At 39.5% G+C, this 23062-nt stretch overlaps 1 protein-coding gene across 2 annotated transcripts in view; it reads right to left on the reverse strand.

Annotated features, from left to right (window-relative positions):
- LOC129274806 (ATP-dependent translocase ABCB1-like) overlaps window positions 1-23062 on the reverse strand; it is a 71213-nt gene that overhangs the window by 11891 nt on the left and 36260 nt on the right. For both annotated transcript variants that reach the window (XM_064108685.1, XM_064108686.1), the window contains exons 7-21: window positions 20892-21066; window positions 19353-19477; window positions 18415-18531; window positions 16837-16891; window positions 16525-16638; window positions 15697-15933; window positions 14655-14858; window positions 13428-13598; window positions 11848-12076; window positions 7552-7655; window positions 5685-5849; window positions 4491-4595; window positions 3715-3792; window positions 3260-3343; window positions 2238-2444 (exon numbers count right to left, since the gene is read on the reverse strand). In XM_064108685.1, the coding sequence (XP_063964755.1) occupies window positions 2238-2444; window positions 3260-3343; window positions 3715-3792; window positions 4491-4595; window positions 5685-5849; window positions 7552-7655; window positions 11848-12076; window positions 13428-13598; window positions 14655-14858; window positions 15697-15933; window positions 16525-16638; window positions 16837-16891; window positions 18415-18531; window positions 19353-19477; window positions 20892-21066 (2170 nt within the window). The remainder of the gene's footprint in view (window positions 1-2237; window positions 2445-3259; window positions 3344-3714; window positions 3793-4490; window positions 4596-5684; window positions 5850-7551; window positions 7656-11847; window positions 12077-13427; window positions 13599-14654; window positions 14859-15696; window positions 15934-16524; window positions 16639-16836; window positions 16892-18414; window positions 18532-19352; window positions 19478-20891; window positions 21067-23062) is intronic.

Raw genomic sequence — 23062 nt, forward strand, 5'->3', positions numbered from 1 at the left:
AAAAGTACTGTATGTATAAATAACAAAAATGTGGCAAATGGTGCTGGAAAAAAAGATGTGTAATTGCTGAGAAATGAGCTGGCACGCAATTCTATAATATATCAGGTATTTATCCAAACAATATTAATACATTGTCCCACATATGCTTTTTTGTATAAGTGGTCATCAGAATTATCAGTATTCCAGCTAATATTTCATTATTTCACAAAGATAAGTTTATTTCAATGTATCAGATATAGATCTATGAAAATATGGTGACAATTAACTTTGATTTTTAAAGACTTTCTCATGAAATAATTGTTTGCGCTCTTAATATGAGAGGGATAAGCACAAAACATGCATAAAACAAATGCAAAAAAAGGGTGCATTAACAACAGATTTATTCTGTCAAAATGAATATGCATATGGACTCTTTCAGTTATGACCACAGCTCTTATATGGATTGACTGTACACCACGAATAATTCCCTATATTGTTAACCTCAGTCTGGCTACTGGCTGTACCGATGGAGCTACACTATTAAAGCCAAGGATTAGGCCCTCACTTTGCCAACTTCAGCCTGGCTACTGGCTGTAACCGATGGCTCTACGCTACGTAAAAGATTATCCCGATACTGGATGTACTGTACCCATGATATTACCCTAAGCCACAGATTAATACATGTACCTTGCCATCCTCAGCCTGGCTACTGGCTGTAGCCGATGGCGCTACTGATACTGGATGTATCTATGGAATTACCCTAAGCCACGCTGCCCAACTTTGGCAAAAGGAAGCAAGTGACACATCAGTCAAATTTCAGTTATTGTTGTTTCTGAAACACCCTCTGTATGTTGCACGTTCAGGCAAAATTTGGGGAAGAAACGATCGTTCTATGGAATAAATATTGAAGAAACTAGGCTATTAAATTGCATTGATGCCTATGTAAATGACGAACACACATTGCTCATTTACAACAAATGATACTTTTGTAACTTGCTTCCTTTTGCCACAGTACAGCAGCACAGACTATCCCTTTACCTTGCCAACTTCAGCCTGGCTACTGCCTGTAACCAATGGCGCTACGCTACGTAAAAGATTATCCTGATACTGGATGTACAATGTACCCATGGTATTCCCTAAGCCACAGATCAGTACCTTGCCATCCTCAGCCTGGCTACTCTAAGCCAAGAATTATACCTTACCTTGCCAACTTCAGCCTGGCTACTGGCTGTAACCGATGGCTCTACGCTACGTACATGTAGAAGATGATCCTGATACTGGATGTACCCATGGTATTACCCTAAGCCACAGATTAATACATGTACCTTGCCATCCTCAGCCTGGCTACTGGCTGTAGCCGATGGCGCTACTGATACTGGATGTATCTATGGAATTACCCTAAGCCACGCTGCCCAACTTTGGCAAAAGGAAGCAAGTGACACATCAGTCAAATTTGAGTTATTGTTGATTCTGAAACACCCTTTGTATGTTGCACGTTCAGGCAAAATTTGGGGGAAGAAATGATCGTTCTATGGAAAAATATTGAAGAAACTAGGCTGTTAAATTGCATTGATGCCTATGTAAATGACGAAAACACATTGCTCATTTATAACAATACTTTTGTAACTTGCTTCCTTTTGCCAAAGTACAGCAGCACAGACTAGCCTTCACCTTGCCAACTTCAGCCTGGCTACTGTCTGTAACCGATAGCACTACGCTATGTAGAAGATTATCCTTATCCTGATTATTCCCCTAAGCCACAGATTAGTACCTTGTCATCCTCAGCCTGTCTACTCTAAGCCAAGAATTATCCCTTATACCTCAGTCACATTTGCTCTACGGCGGCCGTACGGCGAGTCGAACACAGCCGTTTTATTCATTTTTATTCAAACCACCTACAGGTAGCTGGTACAAAAAAATTGTTATAACGGCCGTTTTCGACTCGCCGTACGACCGCCGTAGAGCAAATGTGACCAAGGTATTAACTTGCTAACTTCAGCCTGGCTACTAGCTATAACCGATGGCACTACGCTATGTAGAAGATTATTCTGATACTGGATGGACCCATGGTATTCCCCTAAGCCACAGATTAGTACCTTGCCATCCTCAGCCTGGCTACTCTAAGCCAAGAATTATACCTTATCTTGCCAACTTCAGCCTGGCTACTAGCAGTAACCGATGGCACTACGCTACGTAGAAGATTATCCTGATACTGGCAGTTTCCATGGAATTACTCTAAGCCACAGACTATCACTTACCTTGCCAACCTCAGCCTGGCTACCGGCTGTACCGATTGAGTTCCCTTGGAGGATCTTCCAGCCAATCATTCCAGCCAGTGACAGGATCGGCAGAAAGGCGAAGAGAAGGAGGCACGCAATCTGCCAGCTGTAGACGAACGAGATGACGATGCCGACGCCGATGTTGCAGAACACCTCAAAAAGCATGCCAAGTCGTAAACCAGTAACCTATTGAAGATCAAAAAAAAATATTCTAATATCCCAACTCTTACCAGGTTAAACTCCCCAGTTTGGCACAAAAACACATGTATTCCATAAAGCAGCAATCAAGCCTCGTTTTTACAAAAGGAACTAAGTGCGATATTGAATTAATAATATCTGCATTTTACAACTTGTTTCCTTCTCCCAGGCAAAATTTCCAGAAAATAACATTGATCCTGCTCCAAGATGTGGCTGGTCAAAACTTGATCTAACTGATAGACACACTTTCTTTTTATTCTTTAGAGACAATTACACTGACATTGTGCCAACTTTTTTAAAATAAGAAATGTTATCGAAAAAAAGATAGAATCTTATCGGGGGGAATTATACACTAAAATACTGCGGGTACATTTAGAAATCTGAGTTTTGCTTTTATTTTGCTATTATAGACAAAAAAATCATAATACATCTGATTTTTTTTATTCTTTACAGGAAATTACATACTGAAACAAAGATAAAATCTTATTTTGGGGGAATTATACACTAAAATACTGCGGGTACATTAGAAATCTGAGTTTTGCTTTTATTTTGCTATTATAGACAAAAAAAATCTTAATACATCCAATTTTTTTATTCTTTACAGGAAATTACACTGTTGTGCCAACTTCTCAAAATAAGAAATCTTACCGAAACAAAGATAGACTCTTATTTCGGGGGAATTATACATTAAAATACTGCTAGTACACTACAAATCTGATTTTTGCTTTTATTTTGCTATTGAGAACAAAAAAATAATCTTAATACATCTGGTAAATCTTAATGGTTGGTGGGTATGTACTTACTCCTTGAATGAGAGAGACATCTGTGGCCAATTTGGTTGTCAATGCACCCGTTCCGTTCCTCTTGTCATCGAAGAAGGCAACGTTCTATAAAAGAAAGTTGTAAATTATGAAACAAATAAGAATTGATGAACAGATACTTCAGAAAATAAAAAGGACATTGAAATGACGACATGATAATGATGATGAAGATGATTATGATGATGATCATGATAATAATGATGAAAATGATGACATTTAATGATGATTGGGCTGTTGATGATTGTGAGGATGTTGATGATTGTCGGGATGACGATGATTGTGGAGTTAGTGGTGATTACGATGCCAATGACGATGACAATGCTTGTTAGGTTCATTATTGTGAGGATGGGGATGATAATGATGGTAATGATGATGGTGCTGATGATGATGGTGATGATGGTGATGATGAGGAGCAGGAAGAGATCTTTCAAGCTCACCTGTCTGAGTAGAGCTCTAAACATCATGCTGCGAAGCCTCAGTGTAAGTTCACCTCCAGATTTGGCAAATCCAATACCCTACAAAGAAAAAAAAAACATATCCACGTCATGCAAAACCAAACTTATGAACCTCAGCAAAGGAAAATGATTATCCATATCAACGGAAATATCAATCAGTGTTAATGCAAAATATACAGGTAGAACATAACAGGCAGGATGTTGCAATGACCAGTCGGTTTATTTTCATTTGGTCCAATGCCTATTCGTCCAATTGCCAACTCGTCTATCATTTGGTCTACCATCAGTTCGTCCAATATCCACATGGTCTAATTGCCATTTCTCCACTCACATTTCGACGAATAACCAGTTGGTCCAATAGCCATTTAGTCCATATACCATTTGGTCTAATTAGACTAAGTGTTAATTGGGCAAGATGAATGAAAATAAAACAAATAGACCAACTGGTTATGAGACGAAATTGTTCATAGATGAACTGGTGATTAGACGAGGTGATGATTGGATCAAATGGTTCTTAGACGAAATATTGATAGAAGGAATGGCATTAATCTATCAAAATTAAGGGGGAGGAATTCGCAATTTACCGACCAGTCTACATGTACATACCATGTCATACTTGTTATCTTTATATTTTTATGTTGCTACATGACCTCACCCCTCTTCACCCCCTTTCTCACCCCCCCCCCTCTCTTCCTTTCCCTCCACCCCCCTCCTTGCCCCCCCCCCTCCCCAGCACCAACCCTGGCCCTACTTCTCACCTGTATGATACTAGCTAATAATGCAGCAACACCAAGAACAGCAAAGAGAATACAGTATATGGTCACTTCATCGAACAAGGCAGCTCGGTCTTGGATACTGTAAGCCTTAAATGAAATAAATGCATGGAATTAAATGAATGGAATTGAAGGTAATATTTGGCTGAGGAGCAAGCAGGTGGAAGGAAGGAAGAAAAGGTAGAAGAGAGAGAATGATGCGGGGAAGGGGATGAGGAAGAATGAAGGAGAATAATAATAACAGCTGCATTTATATAGCGCTTCTTGCCTAAGGATACAAAGCGCTTGCTATCATTACCCCGGCTTTCGCTCGAGCTACCACCACTGGCGCTCAGTGCATGCAAGGAATTAATCCTGCCGGGTACCCATTCACCTCACCTGGGTCGAGTGCAGCACAGTGTGGATAAATTTCTTGCTGAAGAAAAACACGCTACGGCTAGGATTTGAACCCATGACCCTCTGTTGGAAAGGCGAGTGTCAGAACCACTAGACCATGACGCGCCAACAATAATAATATAATAATAGAGAGGAGGATGCGATAAGGGAGTAGAGGGGAAGAACAAAATGAAGAATAGTAAAAAGTATAGTAAATAGTTGAGGAGGGAGGGAGGGACGGGGGGAGGGAGAGAGGAGGGGGAAGAAAAAAAGGGGGTGGAGGGAAAGGGAGGGAGAGGCGGAAGAGAGGGAGAGAAAAGGGATGAAGAGGGGCGAGGCCAGGGGAGAGGAAGAATGTAAGATGAGGACGGGAGGGAAAGAATGAGGCAGAGGAGGAAGAGGGAGGATGGAAAGATGAAGAAAATTGGGAAGGTAAAGAGGAATAATTGGTCTTGAGAAGGAGGGGAATTCAGGATTAACAGAAATAAAAGAGAAGAGAAGGGTGAACAGGAAAGAGGAAGACAATACAAAAGTAGGACAAAAAGGAGAAGAGGAGGGAGGAGAAAGAGGATAAAGAGAAAATACAAAGGAGCAGGTCCATAAAATATGTACGTCCGACCCCCCTTCCTTAAATCATTGGTGTCTATTTTCGAGTTAGACCTTATAAAATTATTTACTGCTCTCAAATGATGACTCCTCACAAAGTGAAACAAATATGGAGAAAAATGGGGGGTCAGACGTACAAGAAGTTTATTTTATAAAACTGCCCATAGCAGATACAGAGTAGGAGGAGGTGGCTCTTACCCCAAGGATCTTACTGAAGACCACAGCGAATCCCGGTTGGACACCCCCGTTGATTGCAGCACCGATACAACCCAAGAAGATGAAGCAACATTCAGGGGTGTTGAGCTTCCAAACTCGCATCATACTGAAGTGCTTCTCGAGCTCCTTCTCATAATCTTCCTCTTCCTACATAGAGGCAATGTATGACAAGAAATATGTTAGTATCCCAGGGAATTTACTACCCTTTTTTGCAGGTCTCTGACCCCCCAAAAAGGCAATTTTCATGATTTCTCGCACTTGAGATTCACTTCTCCTGCCCTGGCTTTGTGTATGCTGTTGGAGATTTGTATTCTCTGATCCAAACACCTCTCTAACAACTGTAATTCACTCTTCATACAGACAATGTATCTGTCATCACATGCGCACAAGTCGTAAGTACTCTATATACATGTAGTATGATGCATGTGAGCCGAGATCGCGGGCTGAGGTAGACCCCCCCCCCCCCCGTTTATTCCTTCCTTCCTACCTCTTTTTTTTTCAATCATCTCTGACTGTGTCCATGAAAGCATACATGACATCTTCTTTTCAGACCCTTCCCTCCCTCCATCTATCTATTCATCTACCTACATGTATCAATCCATTGATCTTTCTATCCCTCCCTCCCTCCGCCCACCCACCCAACCATCAATCCATCCATCCAACCATCCATCCATCCACCCACCCACCCATCCATTCATCCATCCATCCATCCACCCACCCATCCATCCAACCATCCATCCACCCACCCACCCATCCATTCATCCATCCATCCATCCATCCACCCATCCAACCATCAATCCATCCATCCATCCATCCAACCACCCACCCATCCATCCATCCATCCATCCATCCATCCATCCAACCATCAATCCATCCATCCATCCATCCATCCAACCACCCACCCATCCATCCACCCACCCACCCACCCATCCATCCATCCATCCATCCATCCAACCACCCACCCATCCATCCATCCATCCATCCATCCATCCATCCATCCATCCATCCATCCATCCATCCATCCATCCATCTACCCACCCATCCATTCATCCACCCATCCACCCAACCACCCACCCATCCATCCATCCATCCATCCACCCATCCATCCATCCATCCATCCATCTACCCACCCATCCATTCATCCATCCATCCACCCAACCATCCATCCACCCACCCAACCATCCATCCATCCATCCAACCATCAATCCACCCACCCACCCACCCATCCATCTATCCACCCACCCACCCACACATTCATCCATCTATCCATCCATCCACCCACCCATCCATCCATCCACCCACCCACCCATCCATCCATCCATCCATCCATCTACCCACCCATCCATTCATCCATCCATCCACCCAACCACCCACCCATCCATCCATCCATCCATCCATCCACCCACCCACCCACCCATCCATCCATCCATCCATCCATCCATCCACCCACCCATCCATCCATCCATCCAACCACCCACCCATCCATCCATCCATCCATCCATCCATCAACCCACCCACCCACCCATCCATCCATCCATCCATCCATCCATCCACCCACCCATCCATCCATCCATCCACCCACCCATACACCCATCAATCCATCCATCCACCATCAATACATCCATCCATCCATCCATCCACCCGCCCGCCCATTCATCCATCCATCCATCCACCCATCCATCCATCCATCCATCCATCCATCCACCCATCCATCCATCCATCCATCCATCCATCCATCCATCCATCCATCCATCCATCCATCCATCCATCCATCCATCCATCCATCCTTCCTTCCTTCCTTCCATCCATCCATCCATCCACCCATCCATCTATCTATCAGGTTTCCTACCTCCTTTTCATCATCTCCTGACATCTGTGACTGTGTGCGTGATAAATTACGTGACAGTTTCTTTCCAGACCCAGCTCTGTACACCTTTTCACCCTTGACATCATCTATAAAGGAAAAAAAAAAAAATAAAAAAATACCCACATAAATTTTAATCACCAGATTATATTTCTGCATTTTCTCATTATCAAGAGTTAATGTCAAAATTTTTACACTTGGCTATATGAATTTAATTCAATTGAAGAAATTTCATTTTAAGGCTGAAATTTTTTACTGAAAAGCTGTCGATGCAAGAAAATATCCAATCAATACGAATTACAGGATTTTAGACTTTTTGTAGATGAATCTGCGATTTTACAAGAAAATCAATTTTGATCAGAATCTCAACCATAAATGAAAAATATCTGATTGTTTTATTCTCAAAAATATTTTTCAAGCATCAAATGGGCTCAAAATTTTGGGATATAAACCCTCGCTTCGCAGCTTTCTAACATGCTATCACAATTCGCAAGACATATGTGTTCAAAGCAGCAAGGACATTATTTTAAAGAAAAAAATATTAATCATAAATAACTTTCCACAAACATATAGATCTACATGTACAAAGGAAAATGTATTCTTTAAACGATCACCACAGATTGGAATGCTGGATTACTAGTATACTTCAATATAATCCACATACTGAGTACTAGCTCTACAGAGGTGAACCAAAAAATTGAATCTAATTAAAATGAATCTGAAGAAATGACATCCTCTCTCTTCCAAATAATGATCGACATGTGAATTGCACATTTATAAAGAAAAAGATATCATGATAAATCCTAACTATTTGTTAAAGATATGATTACACCATAAAATCTGAAATCACAAAGAAATAGAGTCTAAAATAAACACTCAAAGAATTTTTCAAATTTTCATCAGCACAGAAGCAATTAGAAATAACAAAAATTAGAGAAACCCAGTACTCGCAGATTTAAAAAAAATAGATATAAATAAAGAAGGGATTAAACAAAAATCAATACACATATCAAAGGAAATCATATAACCTAAATTGACAAATTATGAAATATAAAACTTCCATAATGGACATAATTAAGGTAAAACACCTTTTTTGTCTGCTATATATCAAGAACAACATCTAACTACTCAATTAGGGTACATGCAAAAAAGAAAGGGTGTGTCAACAAAATACAATGAGATATATACAATTAAGCTTGCTTCTCTACATAAAAACATAAATAACGCTTAAAGAAAATTCTGGTATTTGAATAAAATGTGTTAAAACAAAAAATCTGAATTCTGATCAAGGTACATTATTATTATACATTAGTATTATTTCCAATTGAAGCCCAGGAGTGTACTTGCATTGTAACACAAAGATTTAAAGTGTGACTCTCCAGTCATGTTCACACTGTATATGCTGATGAGCACATGATATGTAATGCGTGATCTTATTGAATAATACACAATTGTGCATGTCCTCCTCTAGTATAATTTGACCAATGCGGTGATATCTCTTATAACCCACACAAATGGTAATTTGAAGGGGGGGGGGGTGTTGCAAGAAAATAGTTGCAATCAATCGCATATATTCTGTTGCAATTTCACAATTGATTGATCACTTTTAGCTGCAGTAAATCAGATCACACTCCTTGTTTCATGGAGTAGATTAGTAATCAATCGCAAATTTGCAATCAATTGCGCAGCATATGCTTGATTTCGGGAACGAAAATAGACTTGCAATTGACTGCAAGTTTCTTGCATAAGTCAGACTTAACTCTTTATGAAACACACCCCCCCCCCCCTCCCTCGAACTTCCATACATGCAATAGAGACATTGAACTAAGAAGAACATATGAAAGCTTGGATCATATTATTTATTCTTTTTATAATGTGTATTACGCTCCATGCAATTAAACAGAAATGGCTATTTAAAACACTATAGACTAGAATAGGCAAATTTCTACTCGTTTGCAGACATCCAGTGGCAGATCTAACCACGTGGGTGTTTCATAAAGCTATTCCTAAGTTACGATCAACCTCACGAGTAACTGGTGATCCTTTCTTGTGGTAAATGATACACACAAACTTATCATTAATGTCAATTTAAAGAAATTAAGAAAGGATCACTAATTGTTCGTAAAGTTGCTCGTTGCTAAACAAACAGCTTTAGGTACCATGACAAAAGTCTTCGCCATGTCTGTTAGCAGAAATTCCACTGTAAAAGGCACATATACAGGTATGCGTCTTTTCATTGCGCCTTTTCTGCGTTCCCCATTTCTTTGTCTGTGGTGAAATGCGAGGATTGGTAATGCAAGACCACTTCAGGGCCCCGTCTTAAAAAGACATACGATTGATCCAATCAATCGTAACTACGGAAAGCCAGCAATGTCAACATCTAAAATACATGTACATACATGTTTGTTCAGAATATTTTCTAGAAATGATGTATATTCATACACTCACTGCTTACTTGACAATTCAGTATGCAACCCCTTTGTTTTCAAAGGACATTAAGCAAAATTCCTAGAGAAAAAATTATGACTGACTTACAGACTGACAAGACTAGAAGTGCCAAAGTATGAGCTACATTTGTTCTTTCCAACTAACTAACTAAACTAAAAAAAATTATACATGTACAGTATTTAAGTGTAAATGTTTTTTGTTGTTCAACAAGTGGATTGTGGAAAAATCGTAAGGTGAGCTGTGGTCTTCGGACTGTGTCAGCTTAAACAATTTGTGGTATTATTAAACTGGAAGAAACTTACCCTCCTCTTCACTTATTCTTTTTTTTAAAGAACTAGGTGGCCGTCTTGTTATGACCACTATGTGTTGCATTGGGTAAAAGTACATGAAGGAATACAAGAGAGTTAACCCTTTAACTAGTATTAAAAGGAGTAAAGGCAAATACTATGTGGCCAGGAAGAAGCGACATGTTCGGAAAGGGTTCAATCATTTTTGTCGTGGTTATTGTAAATCTAGAATGAAAATGACATTTCCTGAAAATTATTATATTGGGTGATATCAGAGAATTAATTTCTTTTTAAATTTGCAGTTATTGGAAATTTGGATATGGAAGGATTTGTTTAATTAATGGTTTAATATTGAAGACCTAAATATGATTATAACCTCACATGGGGTGATGACCGTTTGCCTTTAATGAAATGGGTATTAAAAGGAATATTGATATATTGTCATAATTATTGTCAATAACATTATTAACACAATCTAAGATTTACCATTATCATTATCTCCATCTTCTTCTTCTTTCTCATCACGACCATCTCCATCACAATCACAATCACAATCCTACTCCTCATCATCACCATCATTACCATATGTCATTATCATCATTATCATCATCATATCATATCCTCATCATCATCACTACCACCACCACCACTGTGATCATCAATCATCATCATCACCATCATTACCATATGTCATCATCATCATCATCACCATCATCACATCATCATCATCATCACTACCACCACCACCACCATGATCATCAATCATCACCATCATTATCATCATCATTATCATGATGATCATGATCATCATGATCATCATCTTTATTCTCACCCTCACCTCAAACAGAAAACCATCACTGTCTTTCAACATAGTGTAATTTTCCATGTATCGTTTTTATCATTATAAATCAACAAATACAATAAATACTATAAATTCAATAAAATAAATTATCACCCGTATCAGACATCTGAGCTGGTCATTTACAAAACCGTATTTCCCTGTATTTTATTATTATCAGGAAGGGATAGTTATATTGTTTGTATTTTCCTCGGTCTCAATGCGCGTATTGACTTTGCATGCAGAGACGACGCAAAATATACCTTTGTATTTTCCCTGGTCTCACATCCGGGCCTCTGAGGATGCGAATGAAGTGATATGCTTCATAATGTTCTGGGCACCAACGATCTACGTCATAATAAAGACAACGCTGGATCTGGGCGCTTGCAAGTACGTCATAATGGTAAAGTGCAGAGCCTATACACTGATATATTCATGACACAACAGAACTCTATTCTTAAAAGATATCGCTGTTATCATGATTTTTGCTCTAGATATCTGATTTGGATGATAATAAAAATATTGACTGCCCTTCTTTCGGGGAACATCAAATATATTGCCCTTAAAAGACCCATATTGCCCTCGTCTAAAGACTCGGGCCAATATGATTCTTTTGCTGGCAATATATTTGATGTTCCCCTCAAGACCAGTCAATATTATATAAATGTAATACATGCACATGTACATGTATGTTAAAAGTATTCTCACCTTCTTCTTCTTCATCGTCATCCTCCAACGGAATCTCCTTCTTATCCTCGTTTTCTTTCATGCCTTGCTTCATGACGAGAGTGTGATATACCCCGCCCTCGTTCTTCATCAGCTCACCATGGGTACCCTGCTCGGCGATCACACCCTCTTTGAAGGCGCAGATGAGGTCCGAGTTAACGATTGTAGAGAGACGGTGAGCGATGACGATGGTTGTTCGACCATGCTGGGCCTACATGTAAAGTAAGCAATAGAAATGGCAGGGTGAATTGACATCTCCACCATATTGGTATTTATTTGAGAAGCAAGAACCATCGTCAGCATGCATTCTATCTGCGTTAAAAGGCTACTTACTGCATTCTTTATGAATGGTCTATGATCTGATTTTGGAACAAACAAAGTCCTGCTAAGTCCCCATTTACCTCACCTGGATTAAGTGAATTAATGGGTGATTTCAAGTCCGGTGTTGGCATTGGTGTTGGTGTTGGAATTTGGATTGCTTCCCCTAGCTCCAAAATCTATTCCGAGTTTGTAAAACTGATCCAGATCACATTATTGACATCTCAAAAACTAGTGAGCGACTTCTCAGGACCATCTTCATTTTATGTTTGGTGTTATACTCATATAAATATTGACCTAACACCAACATCAATAGGTCGACACTGAACTTGAAACCACCCATTATGGATGAATATCTTGCTGAAGGAATCGGACACCCCTAGTAGGATTTGAACCCATTACCCTCTTATTAAAGAGATGAGAGTCAGAATCGTTACACCACAATGCCTCCGTAAATCTTAAAGGTCAAGTTCACCCCAGGAAATTGCTGACTTGAATAAATAGAGAAAAATCAAACTAGCATAGTGCTGAAAATTTCATCAAAATCGGATGTCAAATAAGAAAGTTATGACATTTTAAAGTTTGGCTTATTTTTTCACAAAGCAGCTATGCACAACTTGGTGAGTCAGTCGATGATGTCCATCACTCACTATTTCTTTTGTTTTTGTATTGTTTGAATTATAAAACTTTTCGTTTTTTATAGACTTTACAATAAGGACCAACTTGACTGATTCACATATTATTAAACCATGCTAATTCCACATGTTCAGGGAGGAATTAACCATTGTATCACTTGACAATAAGGAGAAAATTAGAATATTTCATATTTCATATAATAAAATACAAAAGTAGTGAGTGAATGACATCATAGTCTCCTCATTTGCATACCAGCCAGGATATGCATTTAACTGTTTTGTGTAATTAAGCAAAACTTTAAAATGTCATAACTTTCTTATTTTACATCCAATTTTGATGAATTTTTCAGTGTTATGCTTGTTGGATTTTTCTCTTTTTATTCAAATCAACTTATTGTTGGGGTGGACTTTAAGAGGGCAACATATAGATCATGGGTTGTGAGTGATCATAAATAAAGAGCTGAAAAGAGCCGAAGAGTGTCGAAAAAAGACCTCCCATACTTTTGTACAGAAGAAAGCTTTAATAGGCTGAAAATCAATACCAAAAAATAGCTAAAGTCAGCCAAAATACTTAACCCCCACATCCCTGATAGATCAAGGAGTTCTCACCTTTTCAAGGGCAGCCTGCACCGTGGCCTCGCTCTCCGTGTCCAGAGCCGAGGTGGCTTCATCTAGGAGGAGGATTGTTGGGTTCCTGACCAGCGCCCTCGCGATGGCAATCCTCTGCTTCTGACCTCCGGAGAGCTGGGCTCCTCGTTCCCCAACCATCGTGGAGTAACCCTAAAGACAATGAAGTGTGGGGGGGATGTTAGAGTATACTTCCCAACCACGGATAGGATTTGCCAGTTTGAATTTGCCAGCGCGATAATGAGGCTGCGATGAATGCAAGAAATGCTCCCCAGGGAGTGGAAATTGTGCACTTTTCGTGAGGGATTGAAAGGAATCCAATGACCAGGGTAATAATATGCTGTAAAGCGCTTTGAGCCGTTATTATCATTTTGAGGATTGTGACATACAGTTGTTCTCAAAGTAAAGTGATCCCCACCACAAAATACACTCCTTCATGTTGAGTGTTGACTGCAGACAACAACACAACAATATTTGGCGAACCCAGAGAAACAAACTTTATTTAATGTGACATTTATTAACTGACTTTACAATTAAATATCTAATACATGGCAGAACTTGAACACTTTGAATACGTTCATTTTCTGGTGGGTTTCACAAATTTTTGAGTGTCACTGTACATATACTTGTATGTCACCTGATATTGTAGAACAATATATCTCGGAGTCTGAAAATTTGTTGTTTATGTTCATTATGAAACTCACCTCCATGAAAGCAGAGAAGAGGGGGGGGGGATGAAAGTAAGACTTTCATCGGTGCTTTCCATGAAAAGCAGGCATTTGGATATCAACTTAAGAAGTTCCGAGTTGGTTTAGCTCTTTGAGCGCTGGGCCACAAACCCCTTTGTGTTGAATTGTTTTCAGGGAGGGAAACAATGGTTTGTTTGAGCGTGAAATGCGAAGTTCGTGCGGCACCGAGTGTGCATTGGTGCAAAGTACACGTGAAAAGGGTTAAAGCAATACAGAACACCACTTGTGGTCAATAAAGAGAGATTATCTTTCAAAACAATATTTTTAGCATATTGTTTTACCAGGATATATCAACATAAGAATAAAACCATTATCGAATATTCAATATTTTTTCCAATATTTCATAATTGTTAATATGAAATTGAAAGTGGAAAATAAAACAATTGAATTGAATACTGTATTATTTCGACATAAGATATTGCCAAGCAGTGACCACATGGCCACCATTCCTGGAGCTTACCTCTGGAAGCTTGGAGATGAAGTCATGGGCGTTGGCTTCCTTGGCGGCCATCTCTATCTGTTCATGGGTGACATCAAGACGCCCGTAGCGGATGTTCTCCTCGATCGTGGTGGCAAACAGGACTGGCTCCTGGCTGACGACACCTATGTGATCTCGAAGCCAGCTCACATTGAGGTCACGGATGTCGATGCCGTCAATCTTGACCTGAAGGTTGCGGTGAAAAGGCAAAAGTTTATGATTTATTTATTATTATCATTATAATTTCCGTTTTTAATTTAATTATTTGAATTGAATTAAATTGCATAAACAACAAAAATATAAAGAACAAATACAAACTAAATGATAAGGAGAGTCACATGAATGACAGAAAATGAGAACTATTAACTAACTTAATCTTGAAGACCTTCAAGTTCCTTTCCAATCAATGTGACTTTACATGAACAACATACATGTAGTAGTGAATAGTAGAAGTGAATAGCAAATCACAATTATAATAATTCCTTTTTCTTTTCATTTTCAAGCAACATGATAAGCAAAGAAAAAAAAACCAAATAAACATCTCCTGGTGACATAAAGATGAACAAAAAGAAACTTAGCAATATCTAGCCAATAGGCACGGATCGGCAACAAGAATTGCAAGTTCTGTAGATAGGCTCTCCACATTGGGTGGTGCATGTAACATGAACATGAATTAGTGATTGAAATTACACTTTGAATGGTCAAGATTCAAATTATGTCCTCCATTTCCAGAATGCTATGGCAGTCTGAGATTAGATAATGATGGTAGTGATGATGATGATGATGAAGATGATGATATGGTGGTGATGATGATGATATGATGATGATGGTGATAACGATGACAGTGACAATGATGATCATGATGGTGATGATGACAAACCGCATTTGTTTAGCACCATTTATCCGTGAAAAACATTCAAAGACAGACTTGCAAAATATGTCACACATTTTCTGGAAAAGATGGTCTTACATGTAGTTCAGATTTGAAGCTTTCAAGGTTGTTACATTCTAATCAGGTACTTACACTTCCATCAGCAACATCATAGAACCTCTGGATAAGCTGAATACAGGTACTCTTCCCGCACCCACTGCTGCCGACCATGGCGACGGTCTTTCCAACGTCCACCTTCAAGTTGACGCCGTTGAGCACCTTGACGGATGCTCTGGATGGGTAAGAGAAGTGGACACCTTCGAACGTCACCTGACCGGTTATTTTTTCCGGTTTCTTCCCGTCGTTCGAGAAGCAGTCGATGGTAGGAACCTAGGAGGGGAATGATGAGTTTCATTTTCAAAATGGATAATGTTTTGATGACAAAAAATAAAAAGATAAAGTTTCCTGGGCATTAGTTTATCAGAAATCCTACTGATTGTTGCAGTATTTCTTCTTTTAAAAAATATCACATCCCAAATTAGACTTGTAGCCAAAAAGAGCCAGATAACCTAAGTTACCTAAGCTCCAATTTACACCATGAAGCCCAGGTAAACTTCTCAAGTTGTTTGCACATCGGGTGTAAGAAGCATGTGCAGGTCCCTTGCATTTTTAAAAACACCTAGAAAACATGCAGCTTTGGTTGGTCCTGTCCAACAGAGTCCTTGAATGTGTTGCGTGCTACTATGTAACTGATGAAAGGATTCCGACCAATGCATCAGATGCAAAGACTTCCTACAAAATTGCCTCTGATCATGAGAACTGAGGTGTTGCTGAGTGGCACTGGCATTTAGAATATTCTATCACAACTTTTTTGTTTACTACATAAAACTAGAAACCTGAAAGCTTAACAAGGCAATAAAAAATGGAGAGAATATGGGGGGGGTAAGAAGAAAATAAGACATTTTCAAAGATTTGTCTAACCTGATCGATGACTTCCCAGATGGACGACGCTGCAGCCCTGGCCGTGGTGAAGTCTCCAAAGTTTGGTCCCGCTTGGCCTACTGCGAAAGCACCAAAGAGCACAGCGAGGAAGGTCTGCATGGAGAACAGGTGAGGTTTAGTTAGTGTATTGGCATTGACGTCAATGGTTGTGTTTTTTCCAAGTTAGAAACGTGTACATCTCTGAATAGTTTTCAGATCTGACTACTATTCATGGTTTCGATTGGCTGACATATAGTAGACTAAGTTGGCTAAGTTAAAGTAGACCAATTGTTTGATAAGTTGTTGACTTACCGTAAGAATGTCTCCAGGGGAGATCTCACCATCTAAATAAAGAACTGTGCCGTACCTGTACAGTAAAGAAAAAAAGAGAAAATATTTGATAAAAAAGCTCAACAACCAAGTTCACACTCTACACATACTTTCGTAACATACTACATTCTTGACATTTTTCATTACCAATACCTGATATCTTAACCCTAACTAGGCCGGGCTTTTTTGGCTGTTCTGTGGCCGGGGGGGGGGTTGATTCAACCCCCCCCTGAGATCTCGGCCGCCGATCCCGCGAGCGCCGCAAAAATTTGCACGCTGGTAGTGTGCGATGTAATCTATAAGGCTGTATGGTAAAATTTTCCAAAATAATGAGATTTTATTTTATATGAATTAATTATGCTAATTTATGCATAAATCATACTTTTTGCTCTAATTCACTAAATAAAGCTCCTAGAATGCTAATTTTTGGTAAAAATATTCTTTGTAGCATTCTTAACATTGGCAATTGAAAAAAACTTCGGTTTGGAAATCAATTTCTTATGTATTTTATTGTTTTATGAATTTCTTATGTATTTCTTTGTTTTTCAACCTTTTGTTTTTCTTTGTTTTTTTCACCAGATTTATTGCACAACCTTTTTGAAGCATAATTATGCTAAAACCAATTGCTTTCAGCTGTTTAAAGTAAAAATAATCATATCTTTATGAATAAGATGAGAAAACTCAATTTGCATTGACTTTGTACACAAAATCACGTTTTGGAACAATTTTTGGTCTGACATGCACTTACAAAATGTTGCGTAATTTCGGAACCGCGTACCTGGGCGTCGTAAATTTGGTCTCAAAAGATGCGCGAGACTTGAAAATATAAACTCTGCGAGTGGCGCGGTCAAAAAATTTCGCGCGGCAGAATGATCGCAGAAAATGTTGAGGGGGGGGTTGATTCAACCCCCCCCCGGCCATTTTAGGGTTAAGTGTATAGCAATGACTCTGTGGATCAGATCATCACATCATTTTGGAAGTGACTGTTTAAGAAATGTGGCCATTTTGACAAACATGCTTGTTCAAGATTAAGTGAAACCTTTGAACGTGCAAAACTTTTGGCACTGAAAGAATTCAATGAATGACATATTTTCATCCAGGACATGGAGTCATAGGGAAAATAATATGCAACCTTTGTAGAGTCAGGAATAAAATTTTTGGGTCATTCATAATTTTCAGCTTTTGACACAGTGCATAATGATTTTCAGGTGCAATGTTTTGAGGGCTCCATTTTTACAACACATTACAGACATAGGTTACAATTAAAACTTTAAAACTCAGATAAAAAAGAAAAAAATAAAATCAATGTCAATCAATGCCTTAACTACAAAAAAACACAATTTTTAAAAAAAAATCACAATCAAGGTCAATAGAAAGAACACAAAAAGCGGGAGTACTTCATGAACGGGCAGTCAGTGATTTTCACAAACAATACGACTCTGAGCCAATGAGAGCCAAGGATTTCAGTGGCTTATGACACACATTCAGTGAAAATCAATGACAAGAGCTACTCATGAAATGCTCCCAGGGTTTGCATTGTTTGCATGGGTGTGTTCTCACCAGAAGGCGATGGCATAGCTGGAGAACATTGAGAAGAATAGGAAGCCCTGCGCGAGGAGTGTGAACACATCCTTCTTGATGGTCTTCGATTTAGCTTCATCCAAGTTCTTGCCGTATCTGGAAGTGAAAGAAGCATATTAGAGGGGTATCCTATATTCGCAATAAACACAGTAGGATGGGTGTCTGATGTCAGGCCCGTCGAGCAGATAAAAAATCTTTTGCTCTGGATTTTCTCAAAAATTTGTGCATTGAACAAAAAAAATAATTGTGAATGTATTTGTGCTTTGTAATATTGTCTGATGTTACTTTCAATTAAATATTAAAGTAATAATCACAAAGTTCCTGGAAATGTTGTATTGTCCGTACAAAACAAACCGTTCGGACACATAACAACATGGTATACCCTTGTAATCTGAATGTTGATCACAACCTCTGAATATGGTTTTGTGACATCCAGGGAAGCATTTCATCACCATTTGTAACTCGTAAATATCCCTTGATTTTGATTGGCGGAGAGGCACAGATGTTTGATTGCTACAATGGTAACTGTCAGATAAAACATCTAACAAGTCCTTTTATGAATGCTTGGATTCTCAGAAGTACCACTCCCCTCAAAAGAAAAGCACATTGTTTCCTAATTTACTTCACTCAAATCAGTAATCACCATATGCAAAAATGCAACTACTTAAAAAAAAAGAAGAGTGACAAAAATAATTTGAGTGTGGAGCATTGTGGCCCAGTGGATTAGTCTCCTAACTTTGAAACAGAGGGCGGTGGGTTCAAATTCCAGCCATGGCGTAGTTTCCTTCAGCAAGAAATTGATCTACATTGTGCTGCACTCAACCCAGGTGAGGTGAATGGGTACCTGGCAGTTAACTCCTTGAAATGCATGTGCACTGTAAATAATCAATATTATCATTATTACTAAAAATTCTCACCTGACAACTTCTTTCTCTTCACCACCAAATGCAACCACAGTTCTTATACTTGAGAAAACCTCGTCAGCAATGGCTCCTGCCCTAGCGTAGGCATCTAAGGCTTGCTTGGTCATCTTTTGGATGATCTGCAGGGGTGGAGGAAAATCACAGGGCAAATAAAAGAAAAGCAGAAGTAAAGTCACAGTCAAGACTTGTGCCTAGTCTTACAATGAGTTGTGACTGATCTGGGGCCCATCTTACAAAGAATTATGATTGATCCGATCAATCGTAACTATGGAAAGCCAGCAAAGTCAACATATCAAATGCATGTTTGTTCAAAATGTTTCCTAGATATGAATGTATATCCATAAATTCATTGATTTCTTGACAATTTGGTGTGTTCTCCTTTGTTTACAAGAGACATTTTGTGAATTTCCTGTAGAAAAAATTATGACCCTGATGGATTTCCATAGTTACGATTGGTTGGATCAATCGTAACTCTTTGTAATACGGGGCCCTGATCAGCCTCAACCATATGGAAATCAATCAATGGATTAATTAAATTAAATTAAAACTAAATTACTCCTACAGGAAATTTGCACAATGGTAAACAAGAAGCATACTGAATTGTCAAGAAAACAATGAATGTATGAGTAGACAGCATATCTAGAAAAAAAAAAAAACTTTGAACAAACATGCTGGCTTTCCATAGTTGTGTTGTATCAGATCAATTGCAACTCCAAGACAGGGCCCTGAACTGCCTTATGACAACACTGCATCCAGGGTGCAATGTTTTGTTCTGCACTCTTATAAAGCCAGACCCAAGCCTTTGCCTTTTGGACTTGCTTTCAGCTGCATATTGCCTGAATTCAGACGATCGCAGCCAAAGGCAACACAAGGCGATGAAAAGAGCGGTGCGTTTTAGCTTGGCAGTTTGACAATTTCTCGAACATCCCCAACTACAGTATAAACACAACCAAAATCAATATGAGCAGAGACGAGTGGCGATGAGCAAAAAGGAGCAAGGACCAAGTATGGGCAACAATGATTTACCGTGACTTAACTTGATTCAGCTGGCATCACTTTGCTTTACTGCATGCAAGCTCAAAAGTGTGATTGAAATCAAATAGGTTGCTGCGTAGTATGCCTTGTTAGCTGTGTATTGACGTTTTCATCTAACGTAGCAATACGCAGTTTAAAACTCAAAGGTGTGAGCTACGCTAAGCCATTGCCATGAAGAACAATCCTCCTTAATCTTTACAATATTTATATTATTTTTTTACCAGAATATAATATCTTTTTAGCATATATGCAGCCATTCTTGTCATTTCAATAGAGATGAAATGACAATTAAAAACCAACATTCACAATATATTCCTACAGGGAGGCTCAAACTATACTGCAATTTTAATTTCATTATTCATACCACTATTTGGAGCTTTGATCTTTAAGATTTCACAAACTGGAATGCTCATATCATATGATATTATAGTTTCTTTGAAAATTGGGGATCGCAACGGAACGTCTAGTGTACACCAAGCTTAAGAAGTCGCTACCTACCACTCCTGTAGCGCCAACCAAGGGTACAATGAGTATAGCAGAGACAGCCAGGATGACCAGAGTCAGCTTCCAGCTCTTGACGAATCCGATGGTGATACCAGCGACGAAGGTAGCCGTATACTGAAGCATGATGCCTAGCTTGTCACCAATGCCATTCCGGATCTTGTCAATGTCACTGTATGATAAGAAAAATATGGATTAATAGTAATAATATGATAATCCATCTTTATATATATAGCTCTTTAATACATGGAAACAAGGAAATTATAAGGAAAATATGGATTAATTATATAATATTCCATTTTTATATAGCACTTAAACACATGGAAACAACATCTGTAAGTACTTAACAGATACATTATCACCCTGGTCATTGGATCCTGGCATGTCTGCACACAATGTATGCACATTCTCCACTCCCTGGTTAGCATTTCAACAATAGAGTACCAAAGTGATGACATCACAAAAAACTTTTTTAGCATTTCAGCTTTTTTCCTACCATATTTTGATAGAGCATGATGAAAAACCCCCACTAACAAAATTTGGTACGAATCGGTCCATGGGGGCCTTTAATATGTCCTCATGAATACATAATTAGCTCGATTGAAATCAGTGTATTATTGGCAGGGTTCTAAATGTTAGGGACCAGGCCATAATACATTGACTTCAATGGGGATAACTATACATTCATGAAGTCATATCTTGGGCCCCCATGGACCAATTCTCACCAACTTTGGGTTGAGGGGGTTTTTCATCATGCTCTACCAAATTATGGTATCAAAAACGCTGATAAGCAAAAAGTGAAAGTTGATGACGCCACACTTCGGTACTCAATAGTTCCGAGACTCAATTCCTTGCCTACTACATACATGTAGACTTCCGCATCCTACCGGTTCCCATTTAACACCGAGGTGGGGAGCTGTAAAGCGTGGATTGAAGCCTTGCCAAAGGACGCTAGGCCGCGATGGGATTCAAACACACGACCGTTTGCTTACAAGTCGAAAGTCAGAAGCACTACACCAAGACGCTTCCAATATGCCAGAGTCACTTTGAAATAGAGGTGCTGTGGCAATTATTGGCAAGGCACTAATCTACATTTGCCACTCTCCACTCAAGTGGGTGTTTCATGAAAGTTGTCAGCACTGACTAAAATCCTTGGTTTTGATAGGCCGAGAGGCACCGGCCTCTGTCTGTTACTATAGCAACTGTCGGAGAAAGGCAACTTGTCCGTGCTGACAACTTTCATGAACGGTCCCCAGGTGTGGTAAATGGCTACCGGTAAGAAGAGATTCATTGAATGTCTCAATCAGAGAAGCTGTTCTAAAGCCAGGATAGTAGTATGCAGCACTTAGAAACATCGTATCAAGTGCTATATACATGTAGATGTTGCATATTATTATTATCATTACTGACAGCACTAACTATAAAGGGAAAGCATCCATATTGTATTGGCAGCGTGCACCCCGCGAGCGTACGCCTGCACACTCTAAGACGGGATAATAGCGTCGGCCAGCGGCAGCTAGCTGCGATAATTAAAGCACAATAGAACTCACATCCGCTCTCGCAGCTCCCCCTGTGCTTGCTGCCGCTCGCTGCCATACTTTATAATCCATTTGATTAGAGATTTAATCCCCAGCTCGCTGCATCTAGCGGCAGCTCGCTGCCGCTAGCTGCGCTGTAGATATCTCAAGCGCTGCCGCTGCTCCCCATTTCTATCAAAATTCACTAAGGCAATCTCACGTACCCCGCGCCGGCCACGGCTAGCCTTCAATTCGGCGGCTAGCTCTGGAATGTAGACCCAGAATGAAGAGTTAACATATACGTCGTGGTGCCTGTACTAGCTAGTTCCACTTGTCGTGATGTTTAACTTCAATTTATTATTTCTAAAAGCATGATAATGAAAGGCGTTCCTCTTTTATGTCCGTAGCAAAACATGCATGCAAGCACGCTCTATATTGGAAACGACTACAGCTAGCTTAGTATATGCTCGGCCGCATCGTGTCGCATGATGGCGACCGAGTACAGATAAACATCCACGTGCGCACGATGTGAATATGACAAAAATTCTCGATCTCGATAAGTCGCGATGGTTCTCGATAGTTTCCGTTGTCAACTAACTGAACTGAAAATTAACACCATCGATAGAAATACTGCCGATTTCGAAAATGTTG

This window comes from Lytechinus pictus, chromosome 13 (genome assembly GCF_037042905.1).
Source record: "Lytechinus pictus isolate F3 Inbred chromosome 13, Lp3.0, whole genome shotgun sequence".
Lineage (NCBI taxonomy): Eukaryota > Metazoa > Echinodermata > Echinoidea > Temnopleuroida > Toxopneustidae > Lytechinus > Lytechinus pictus.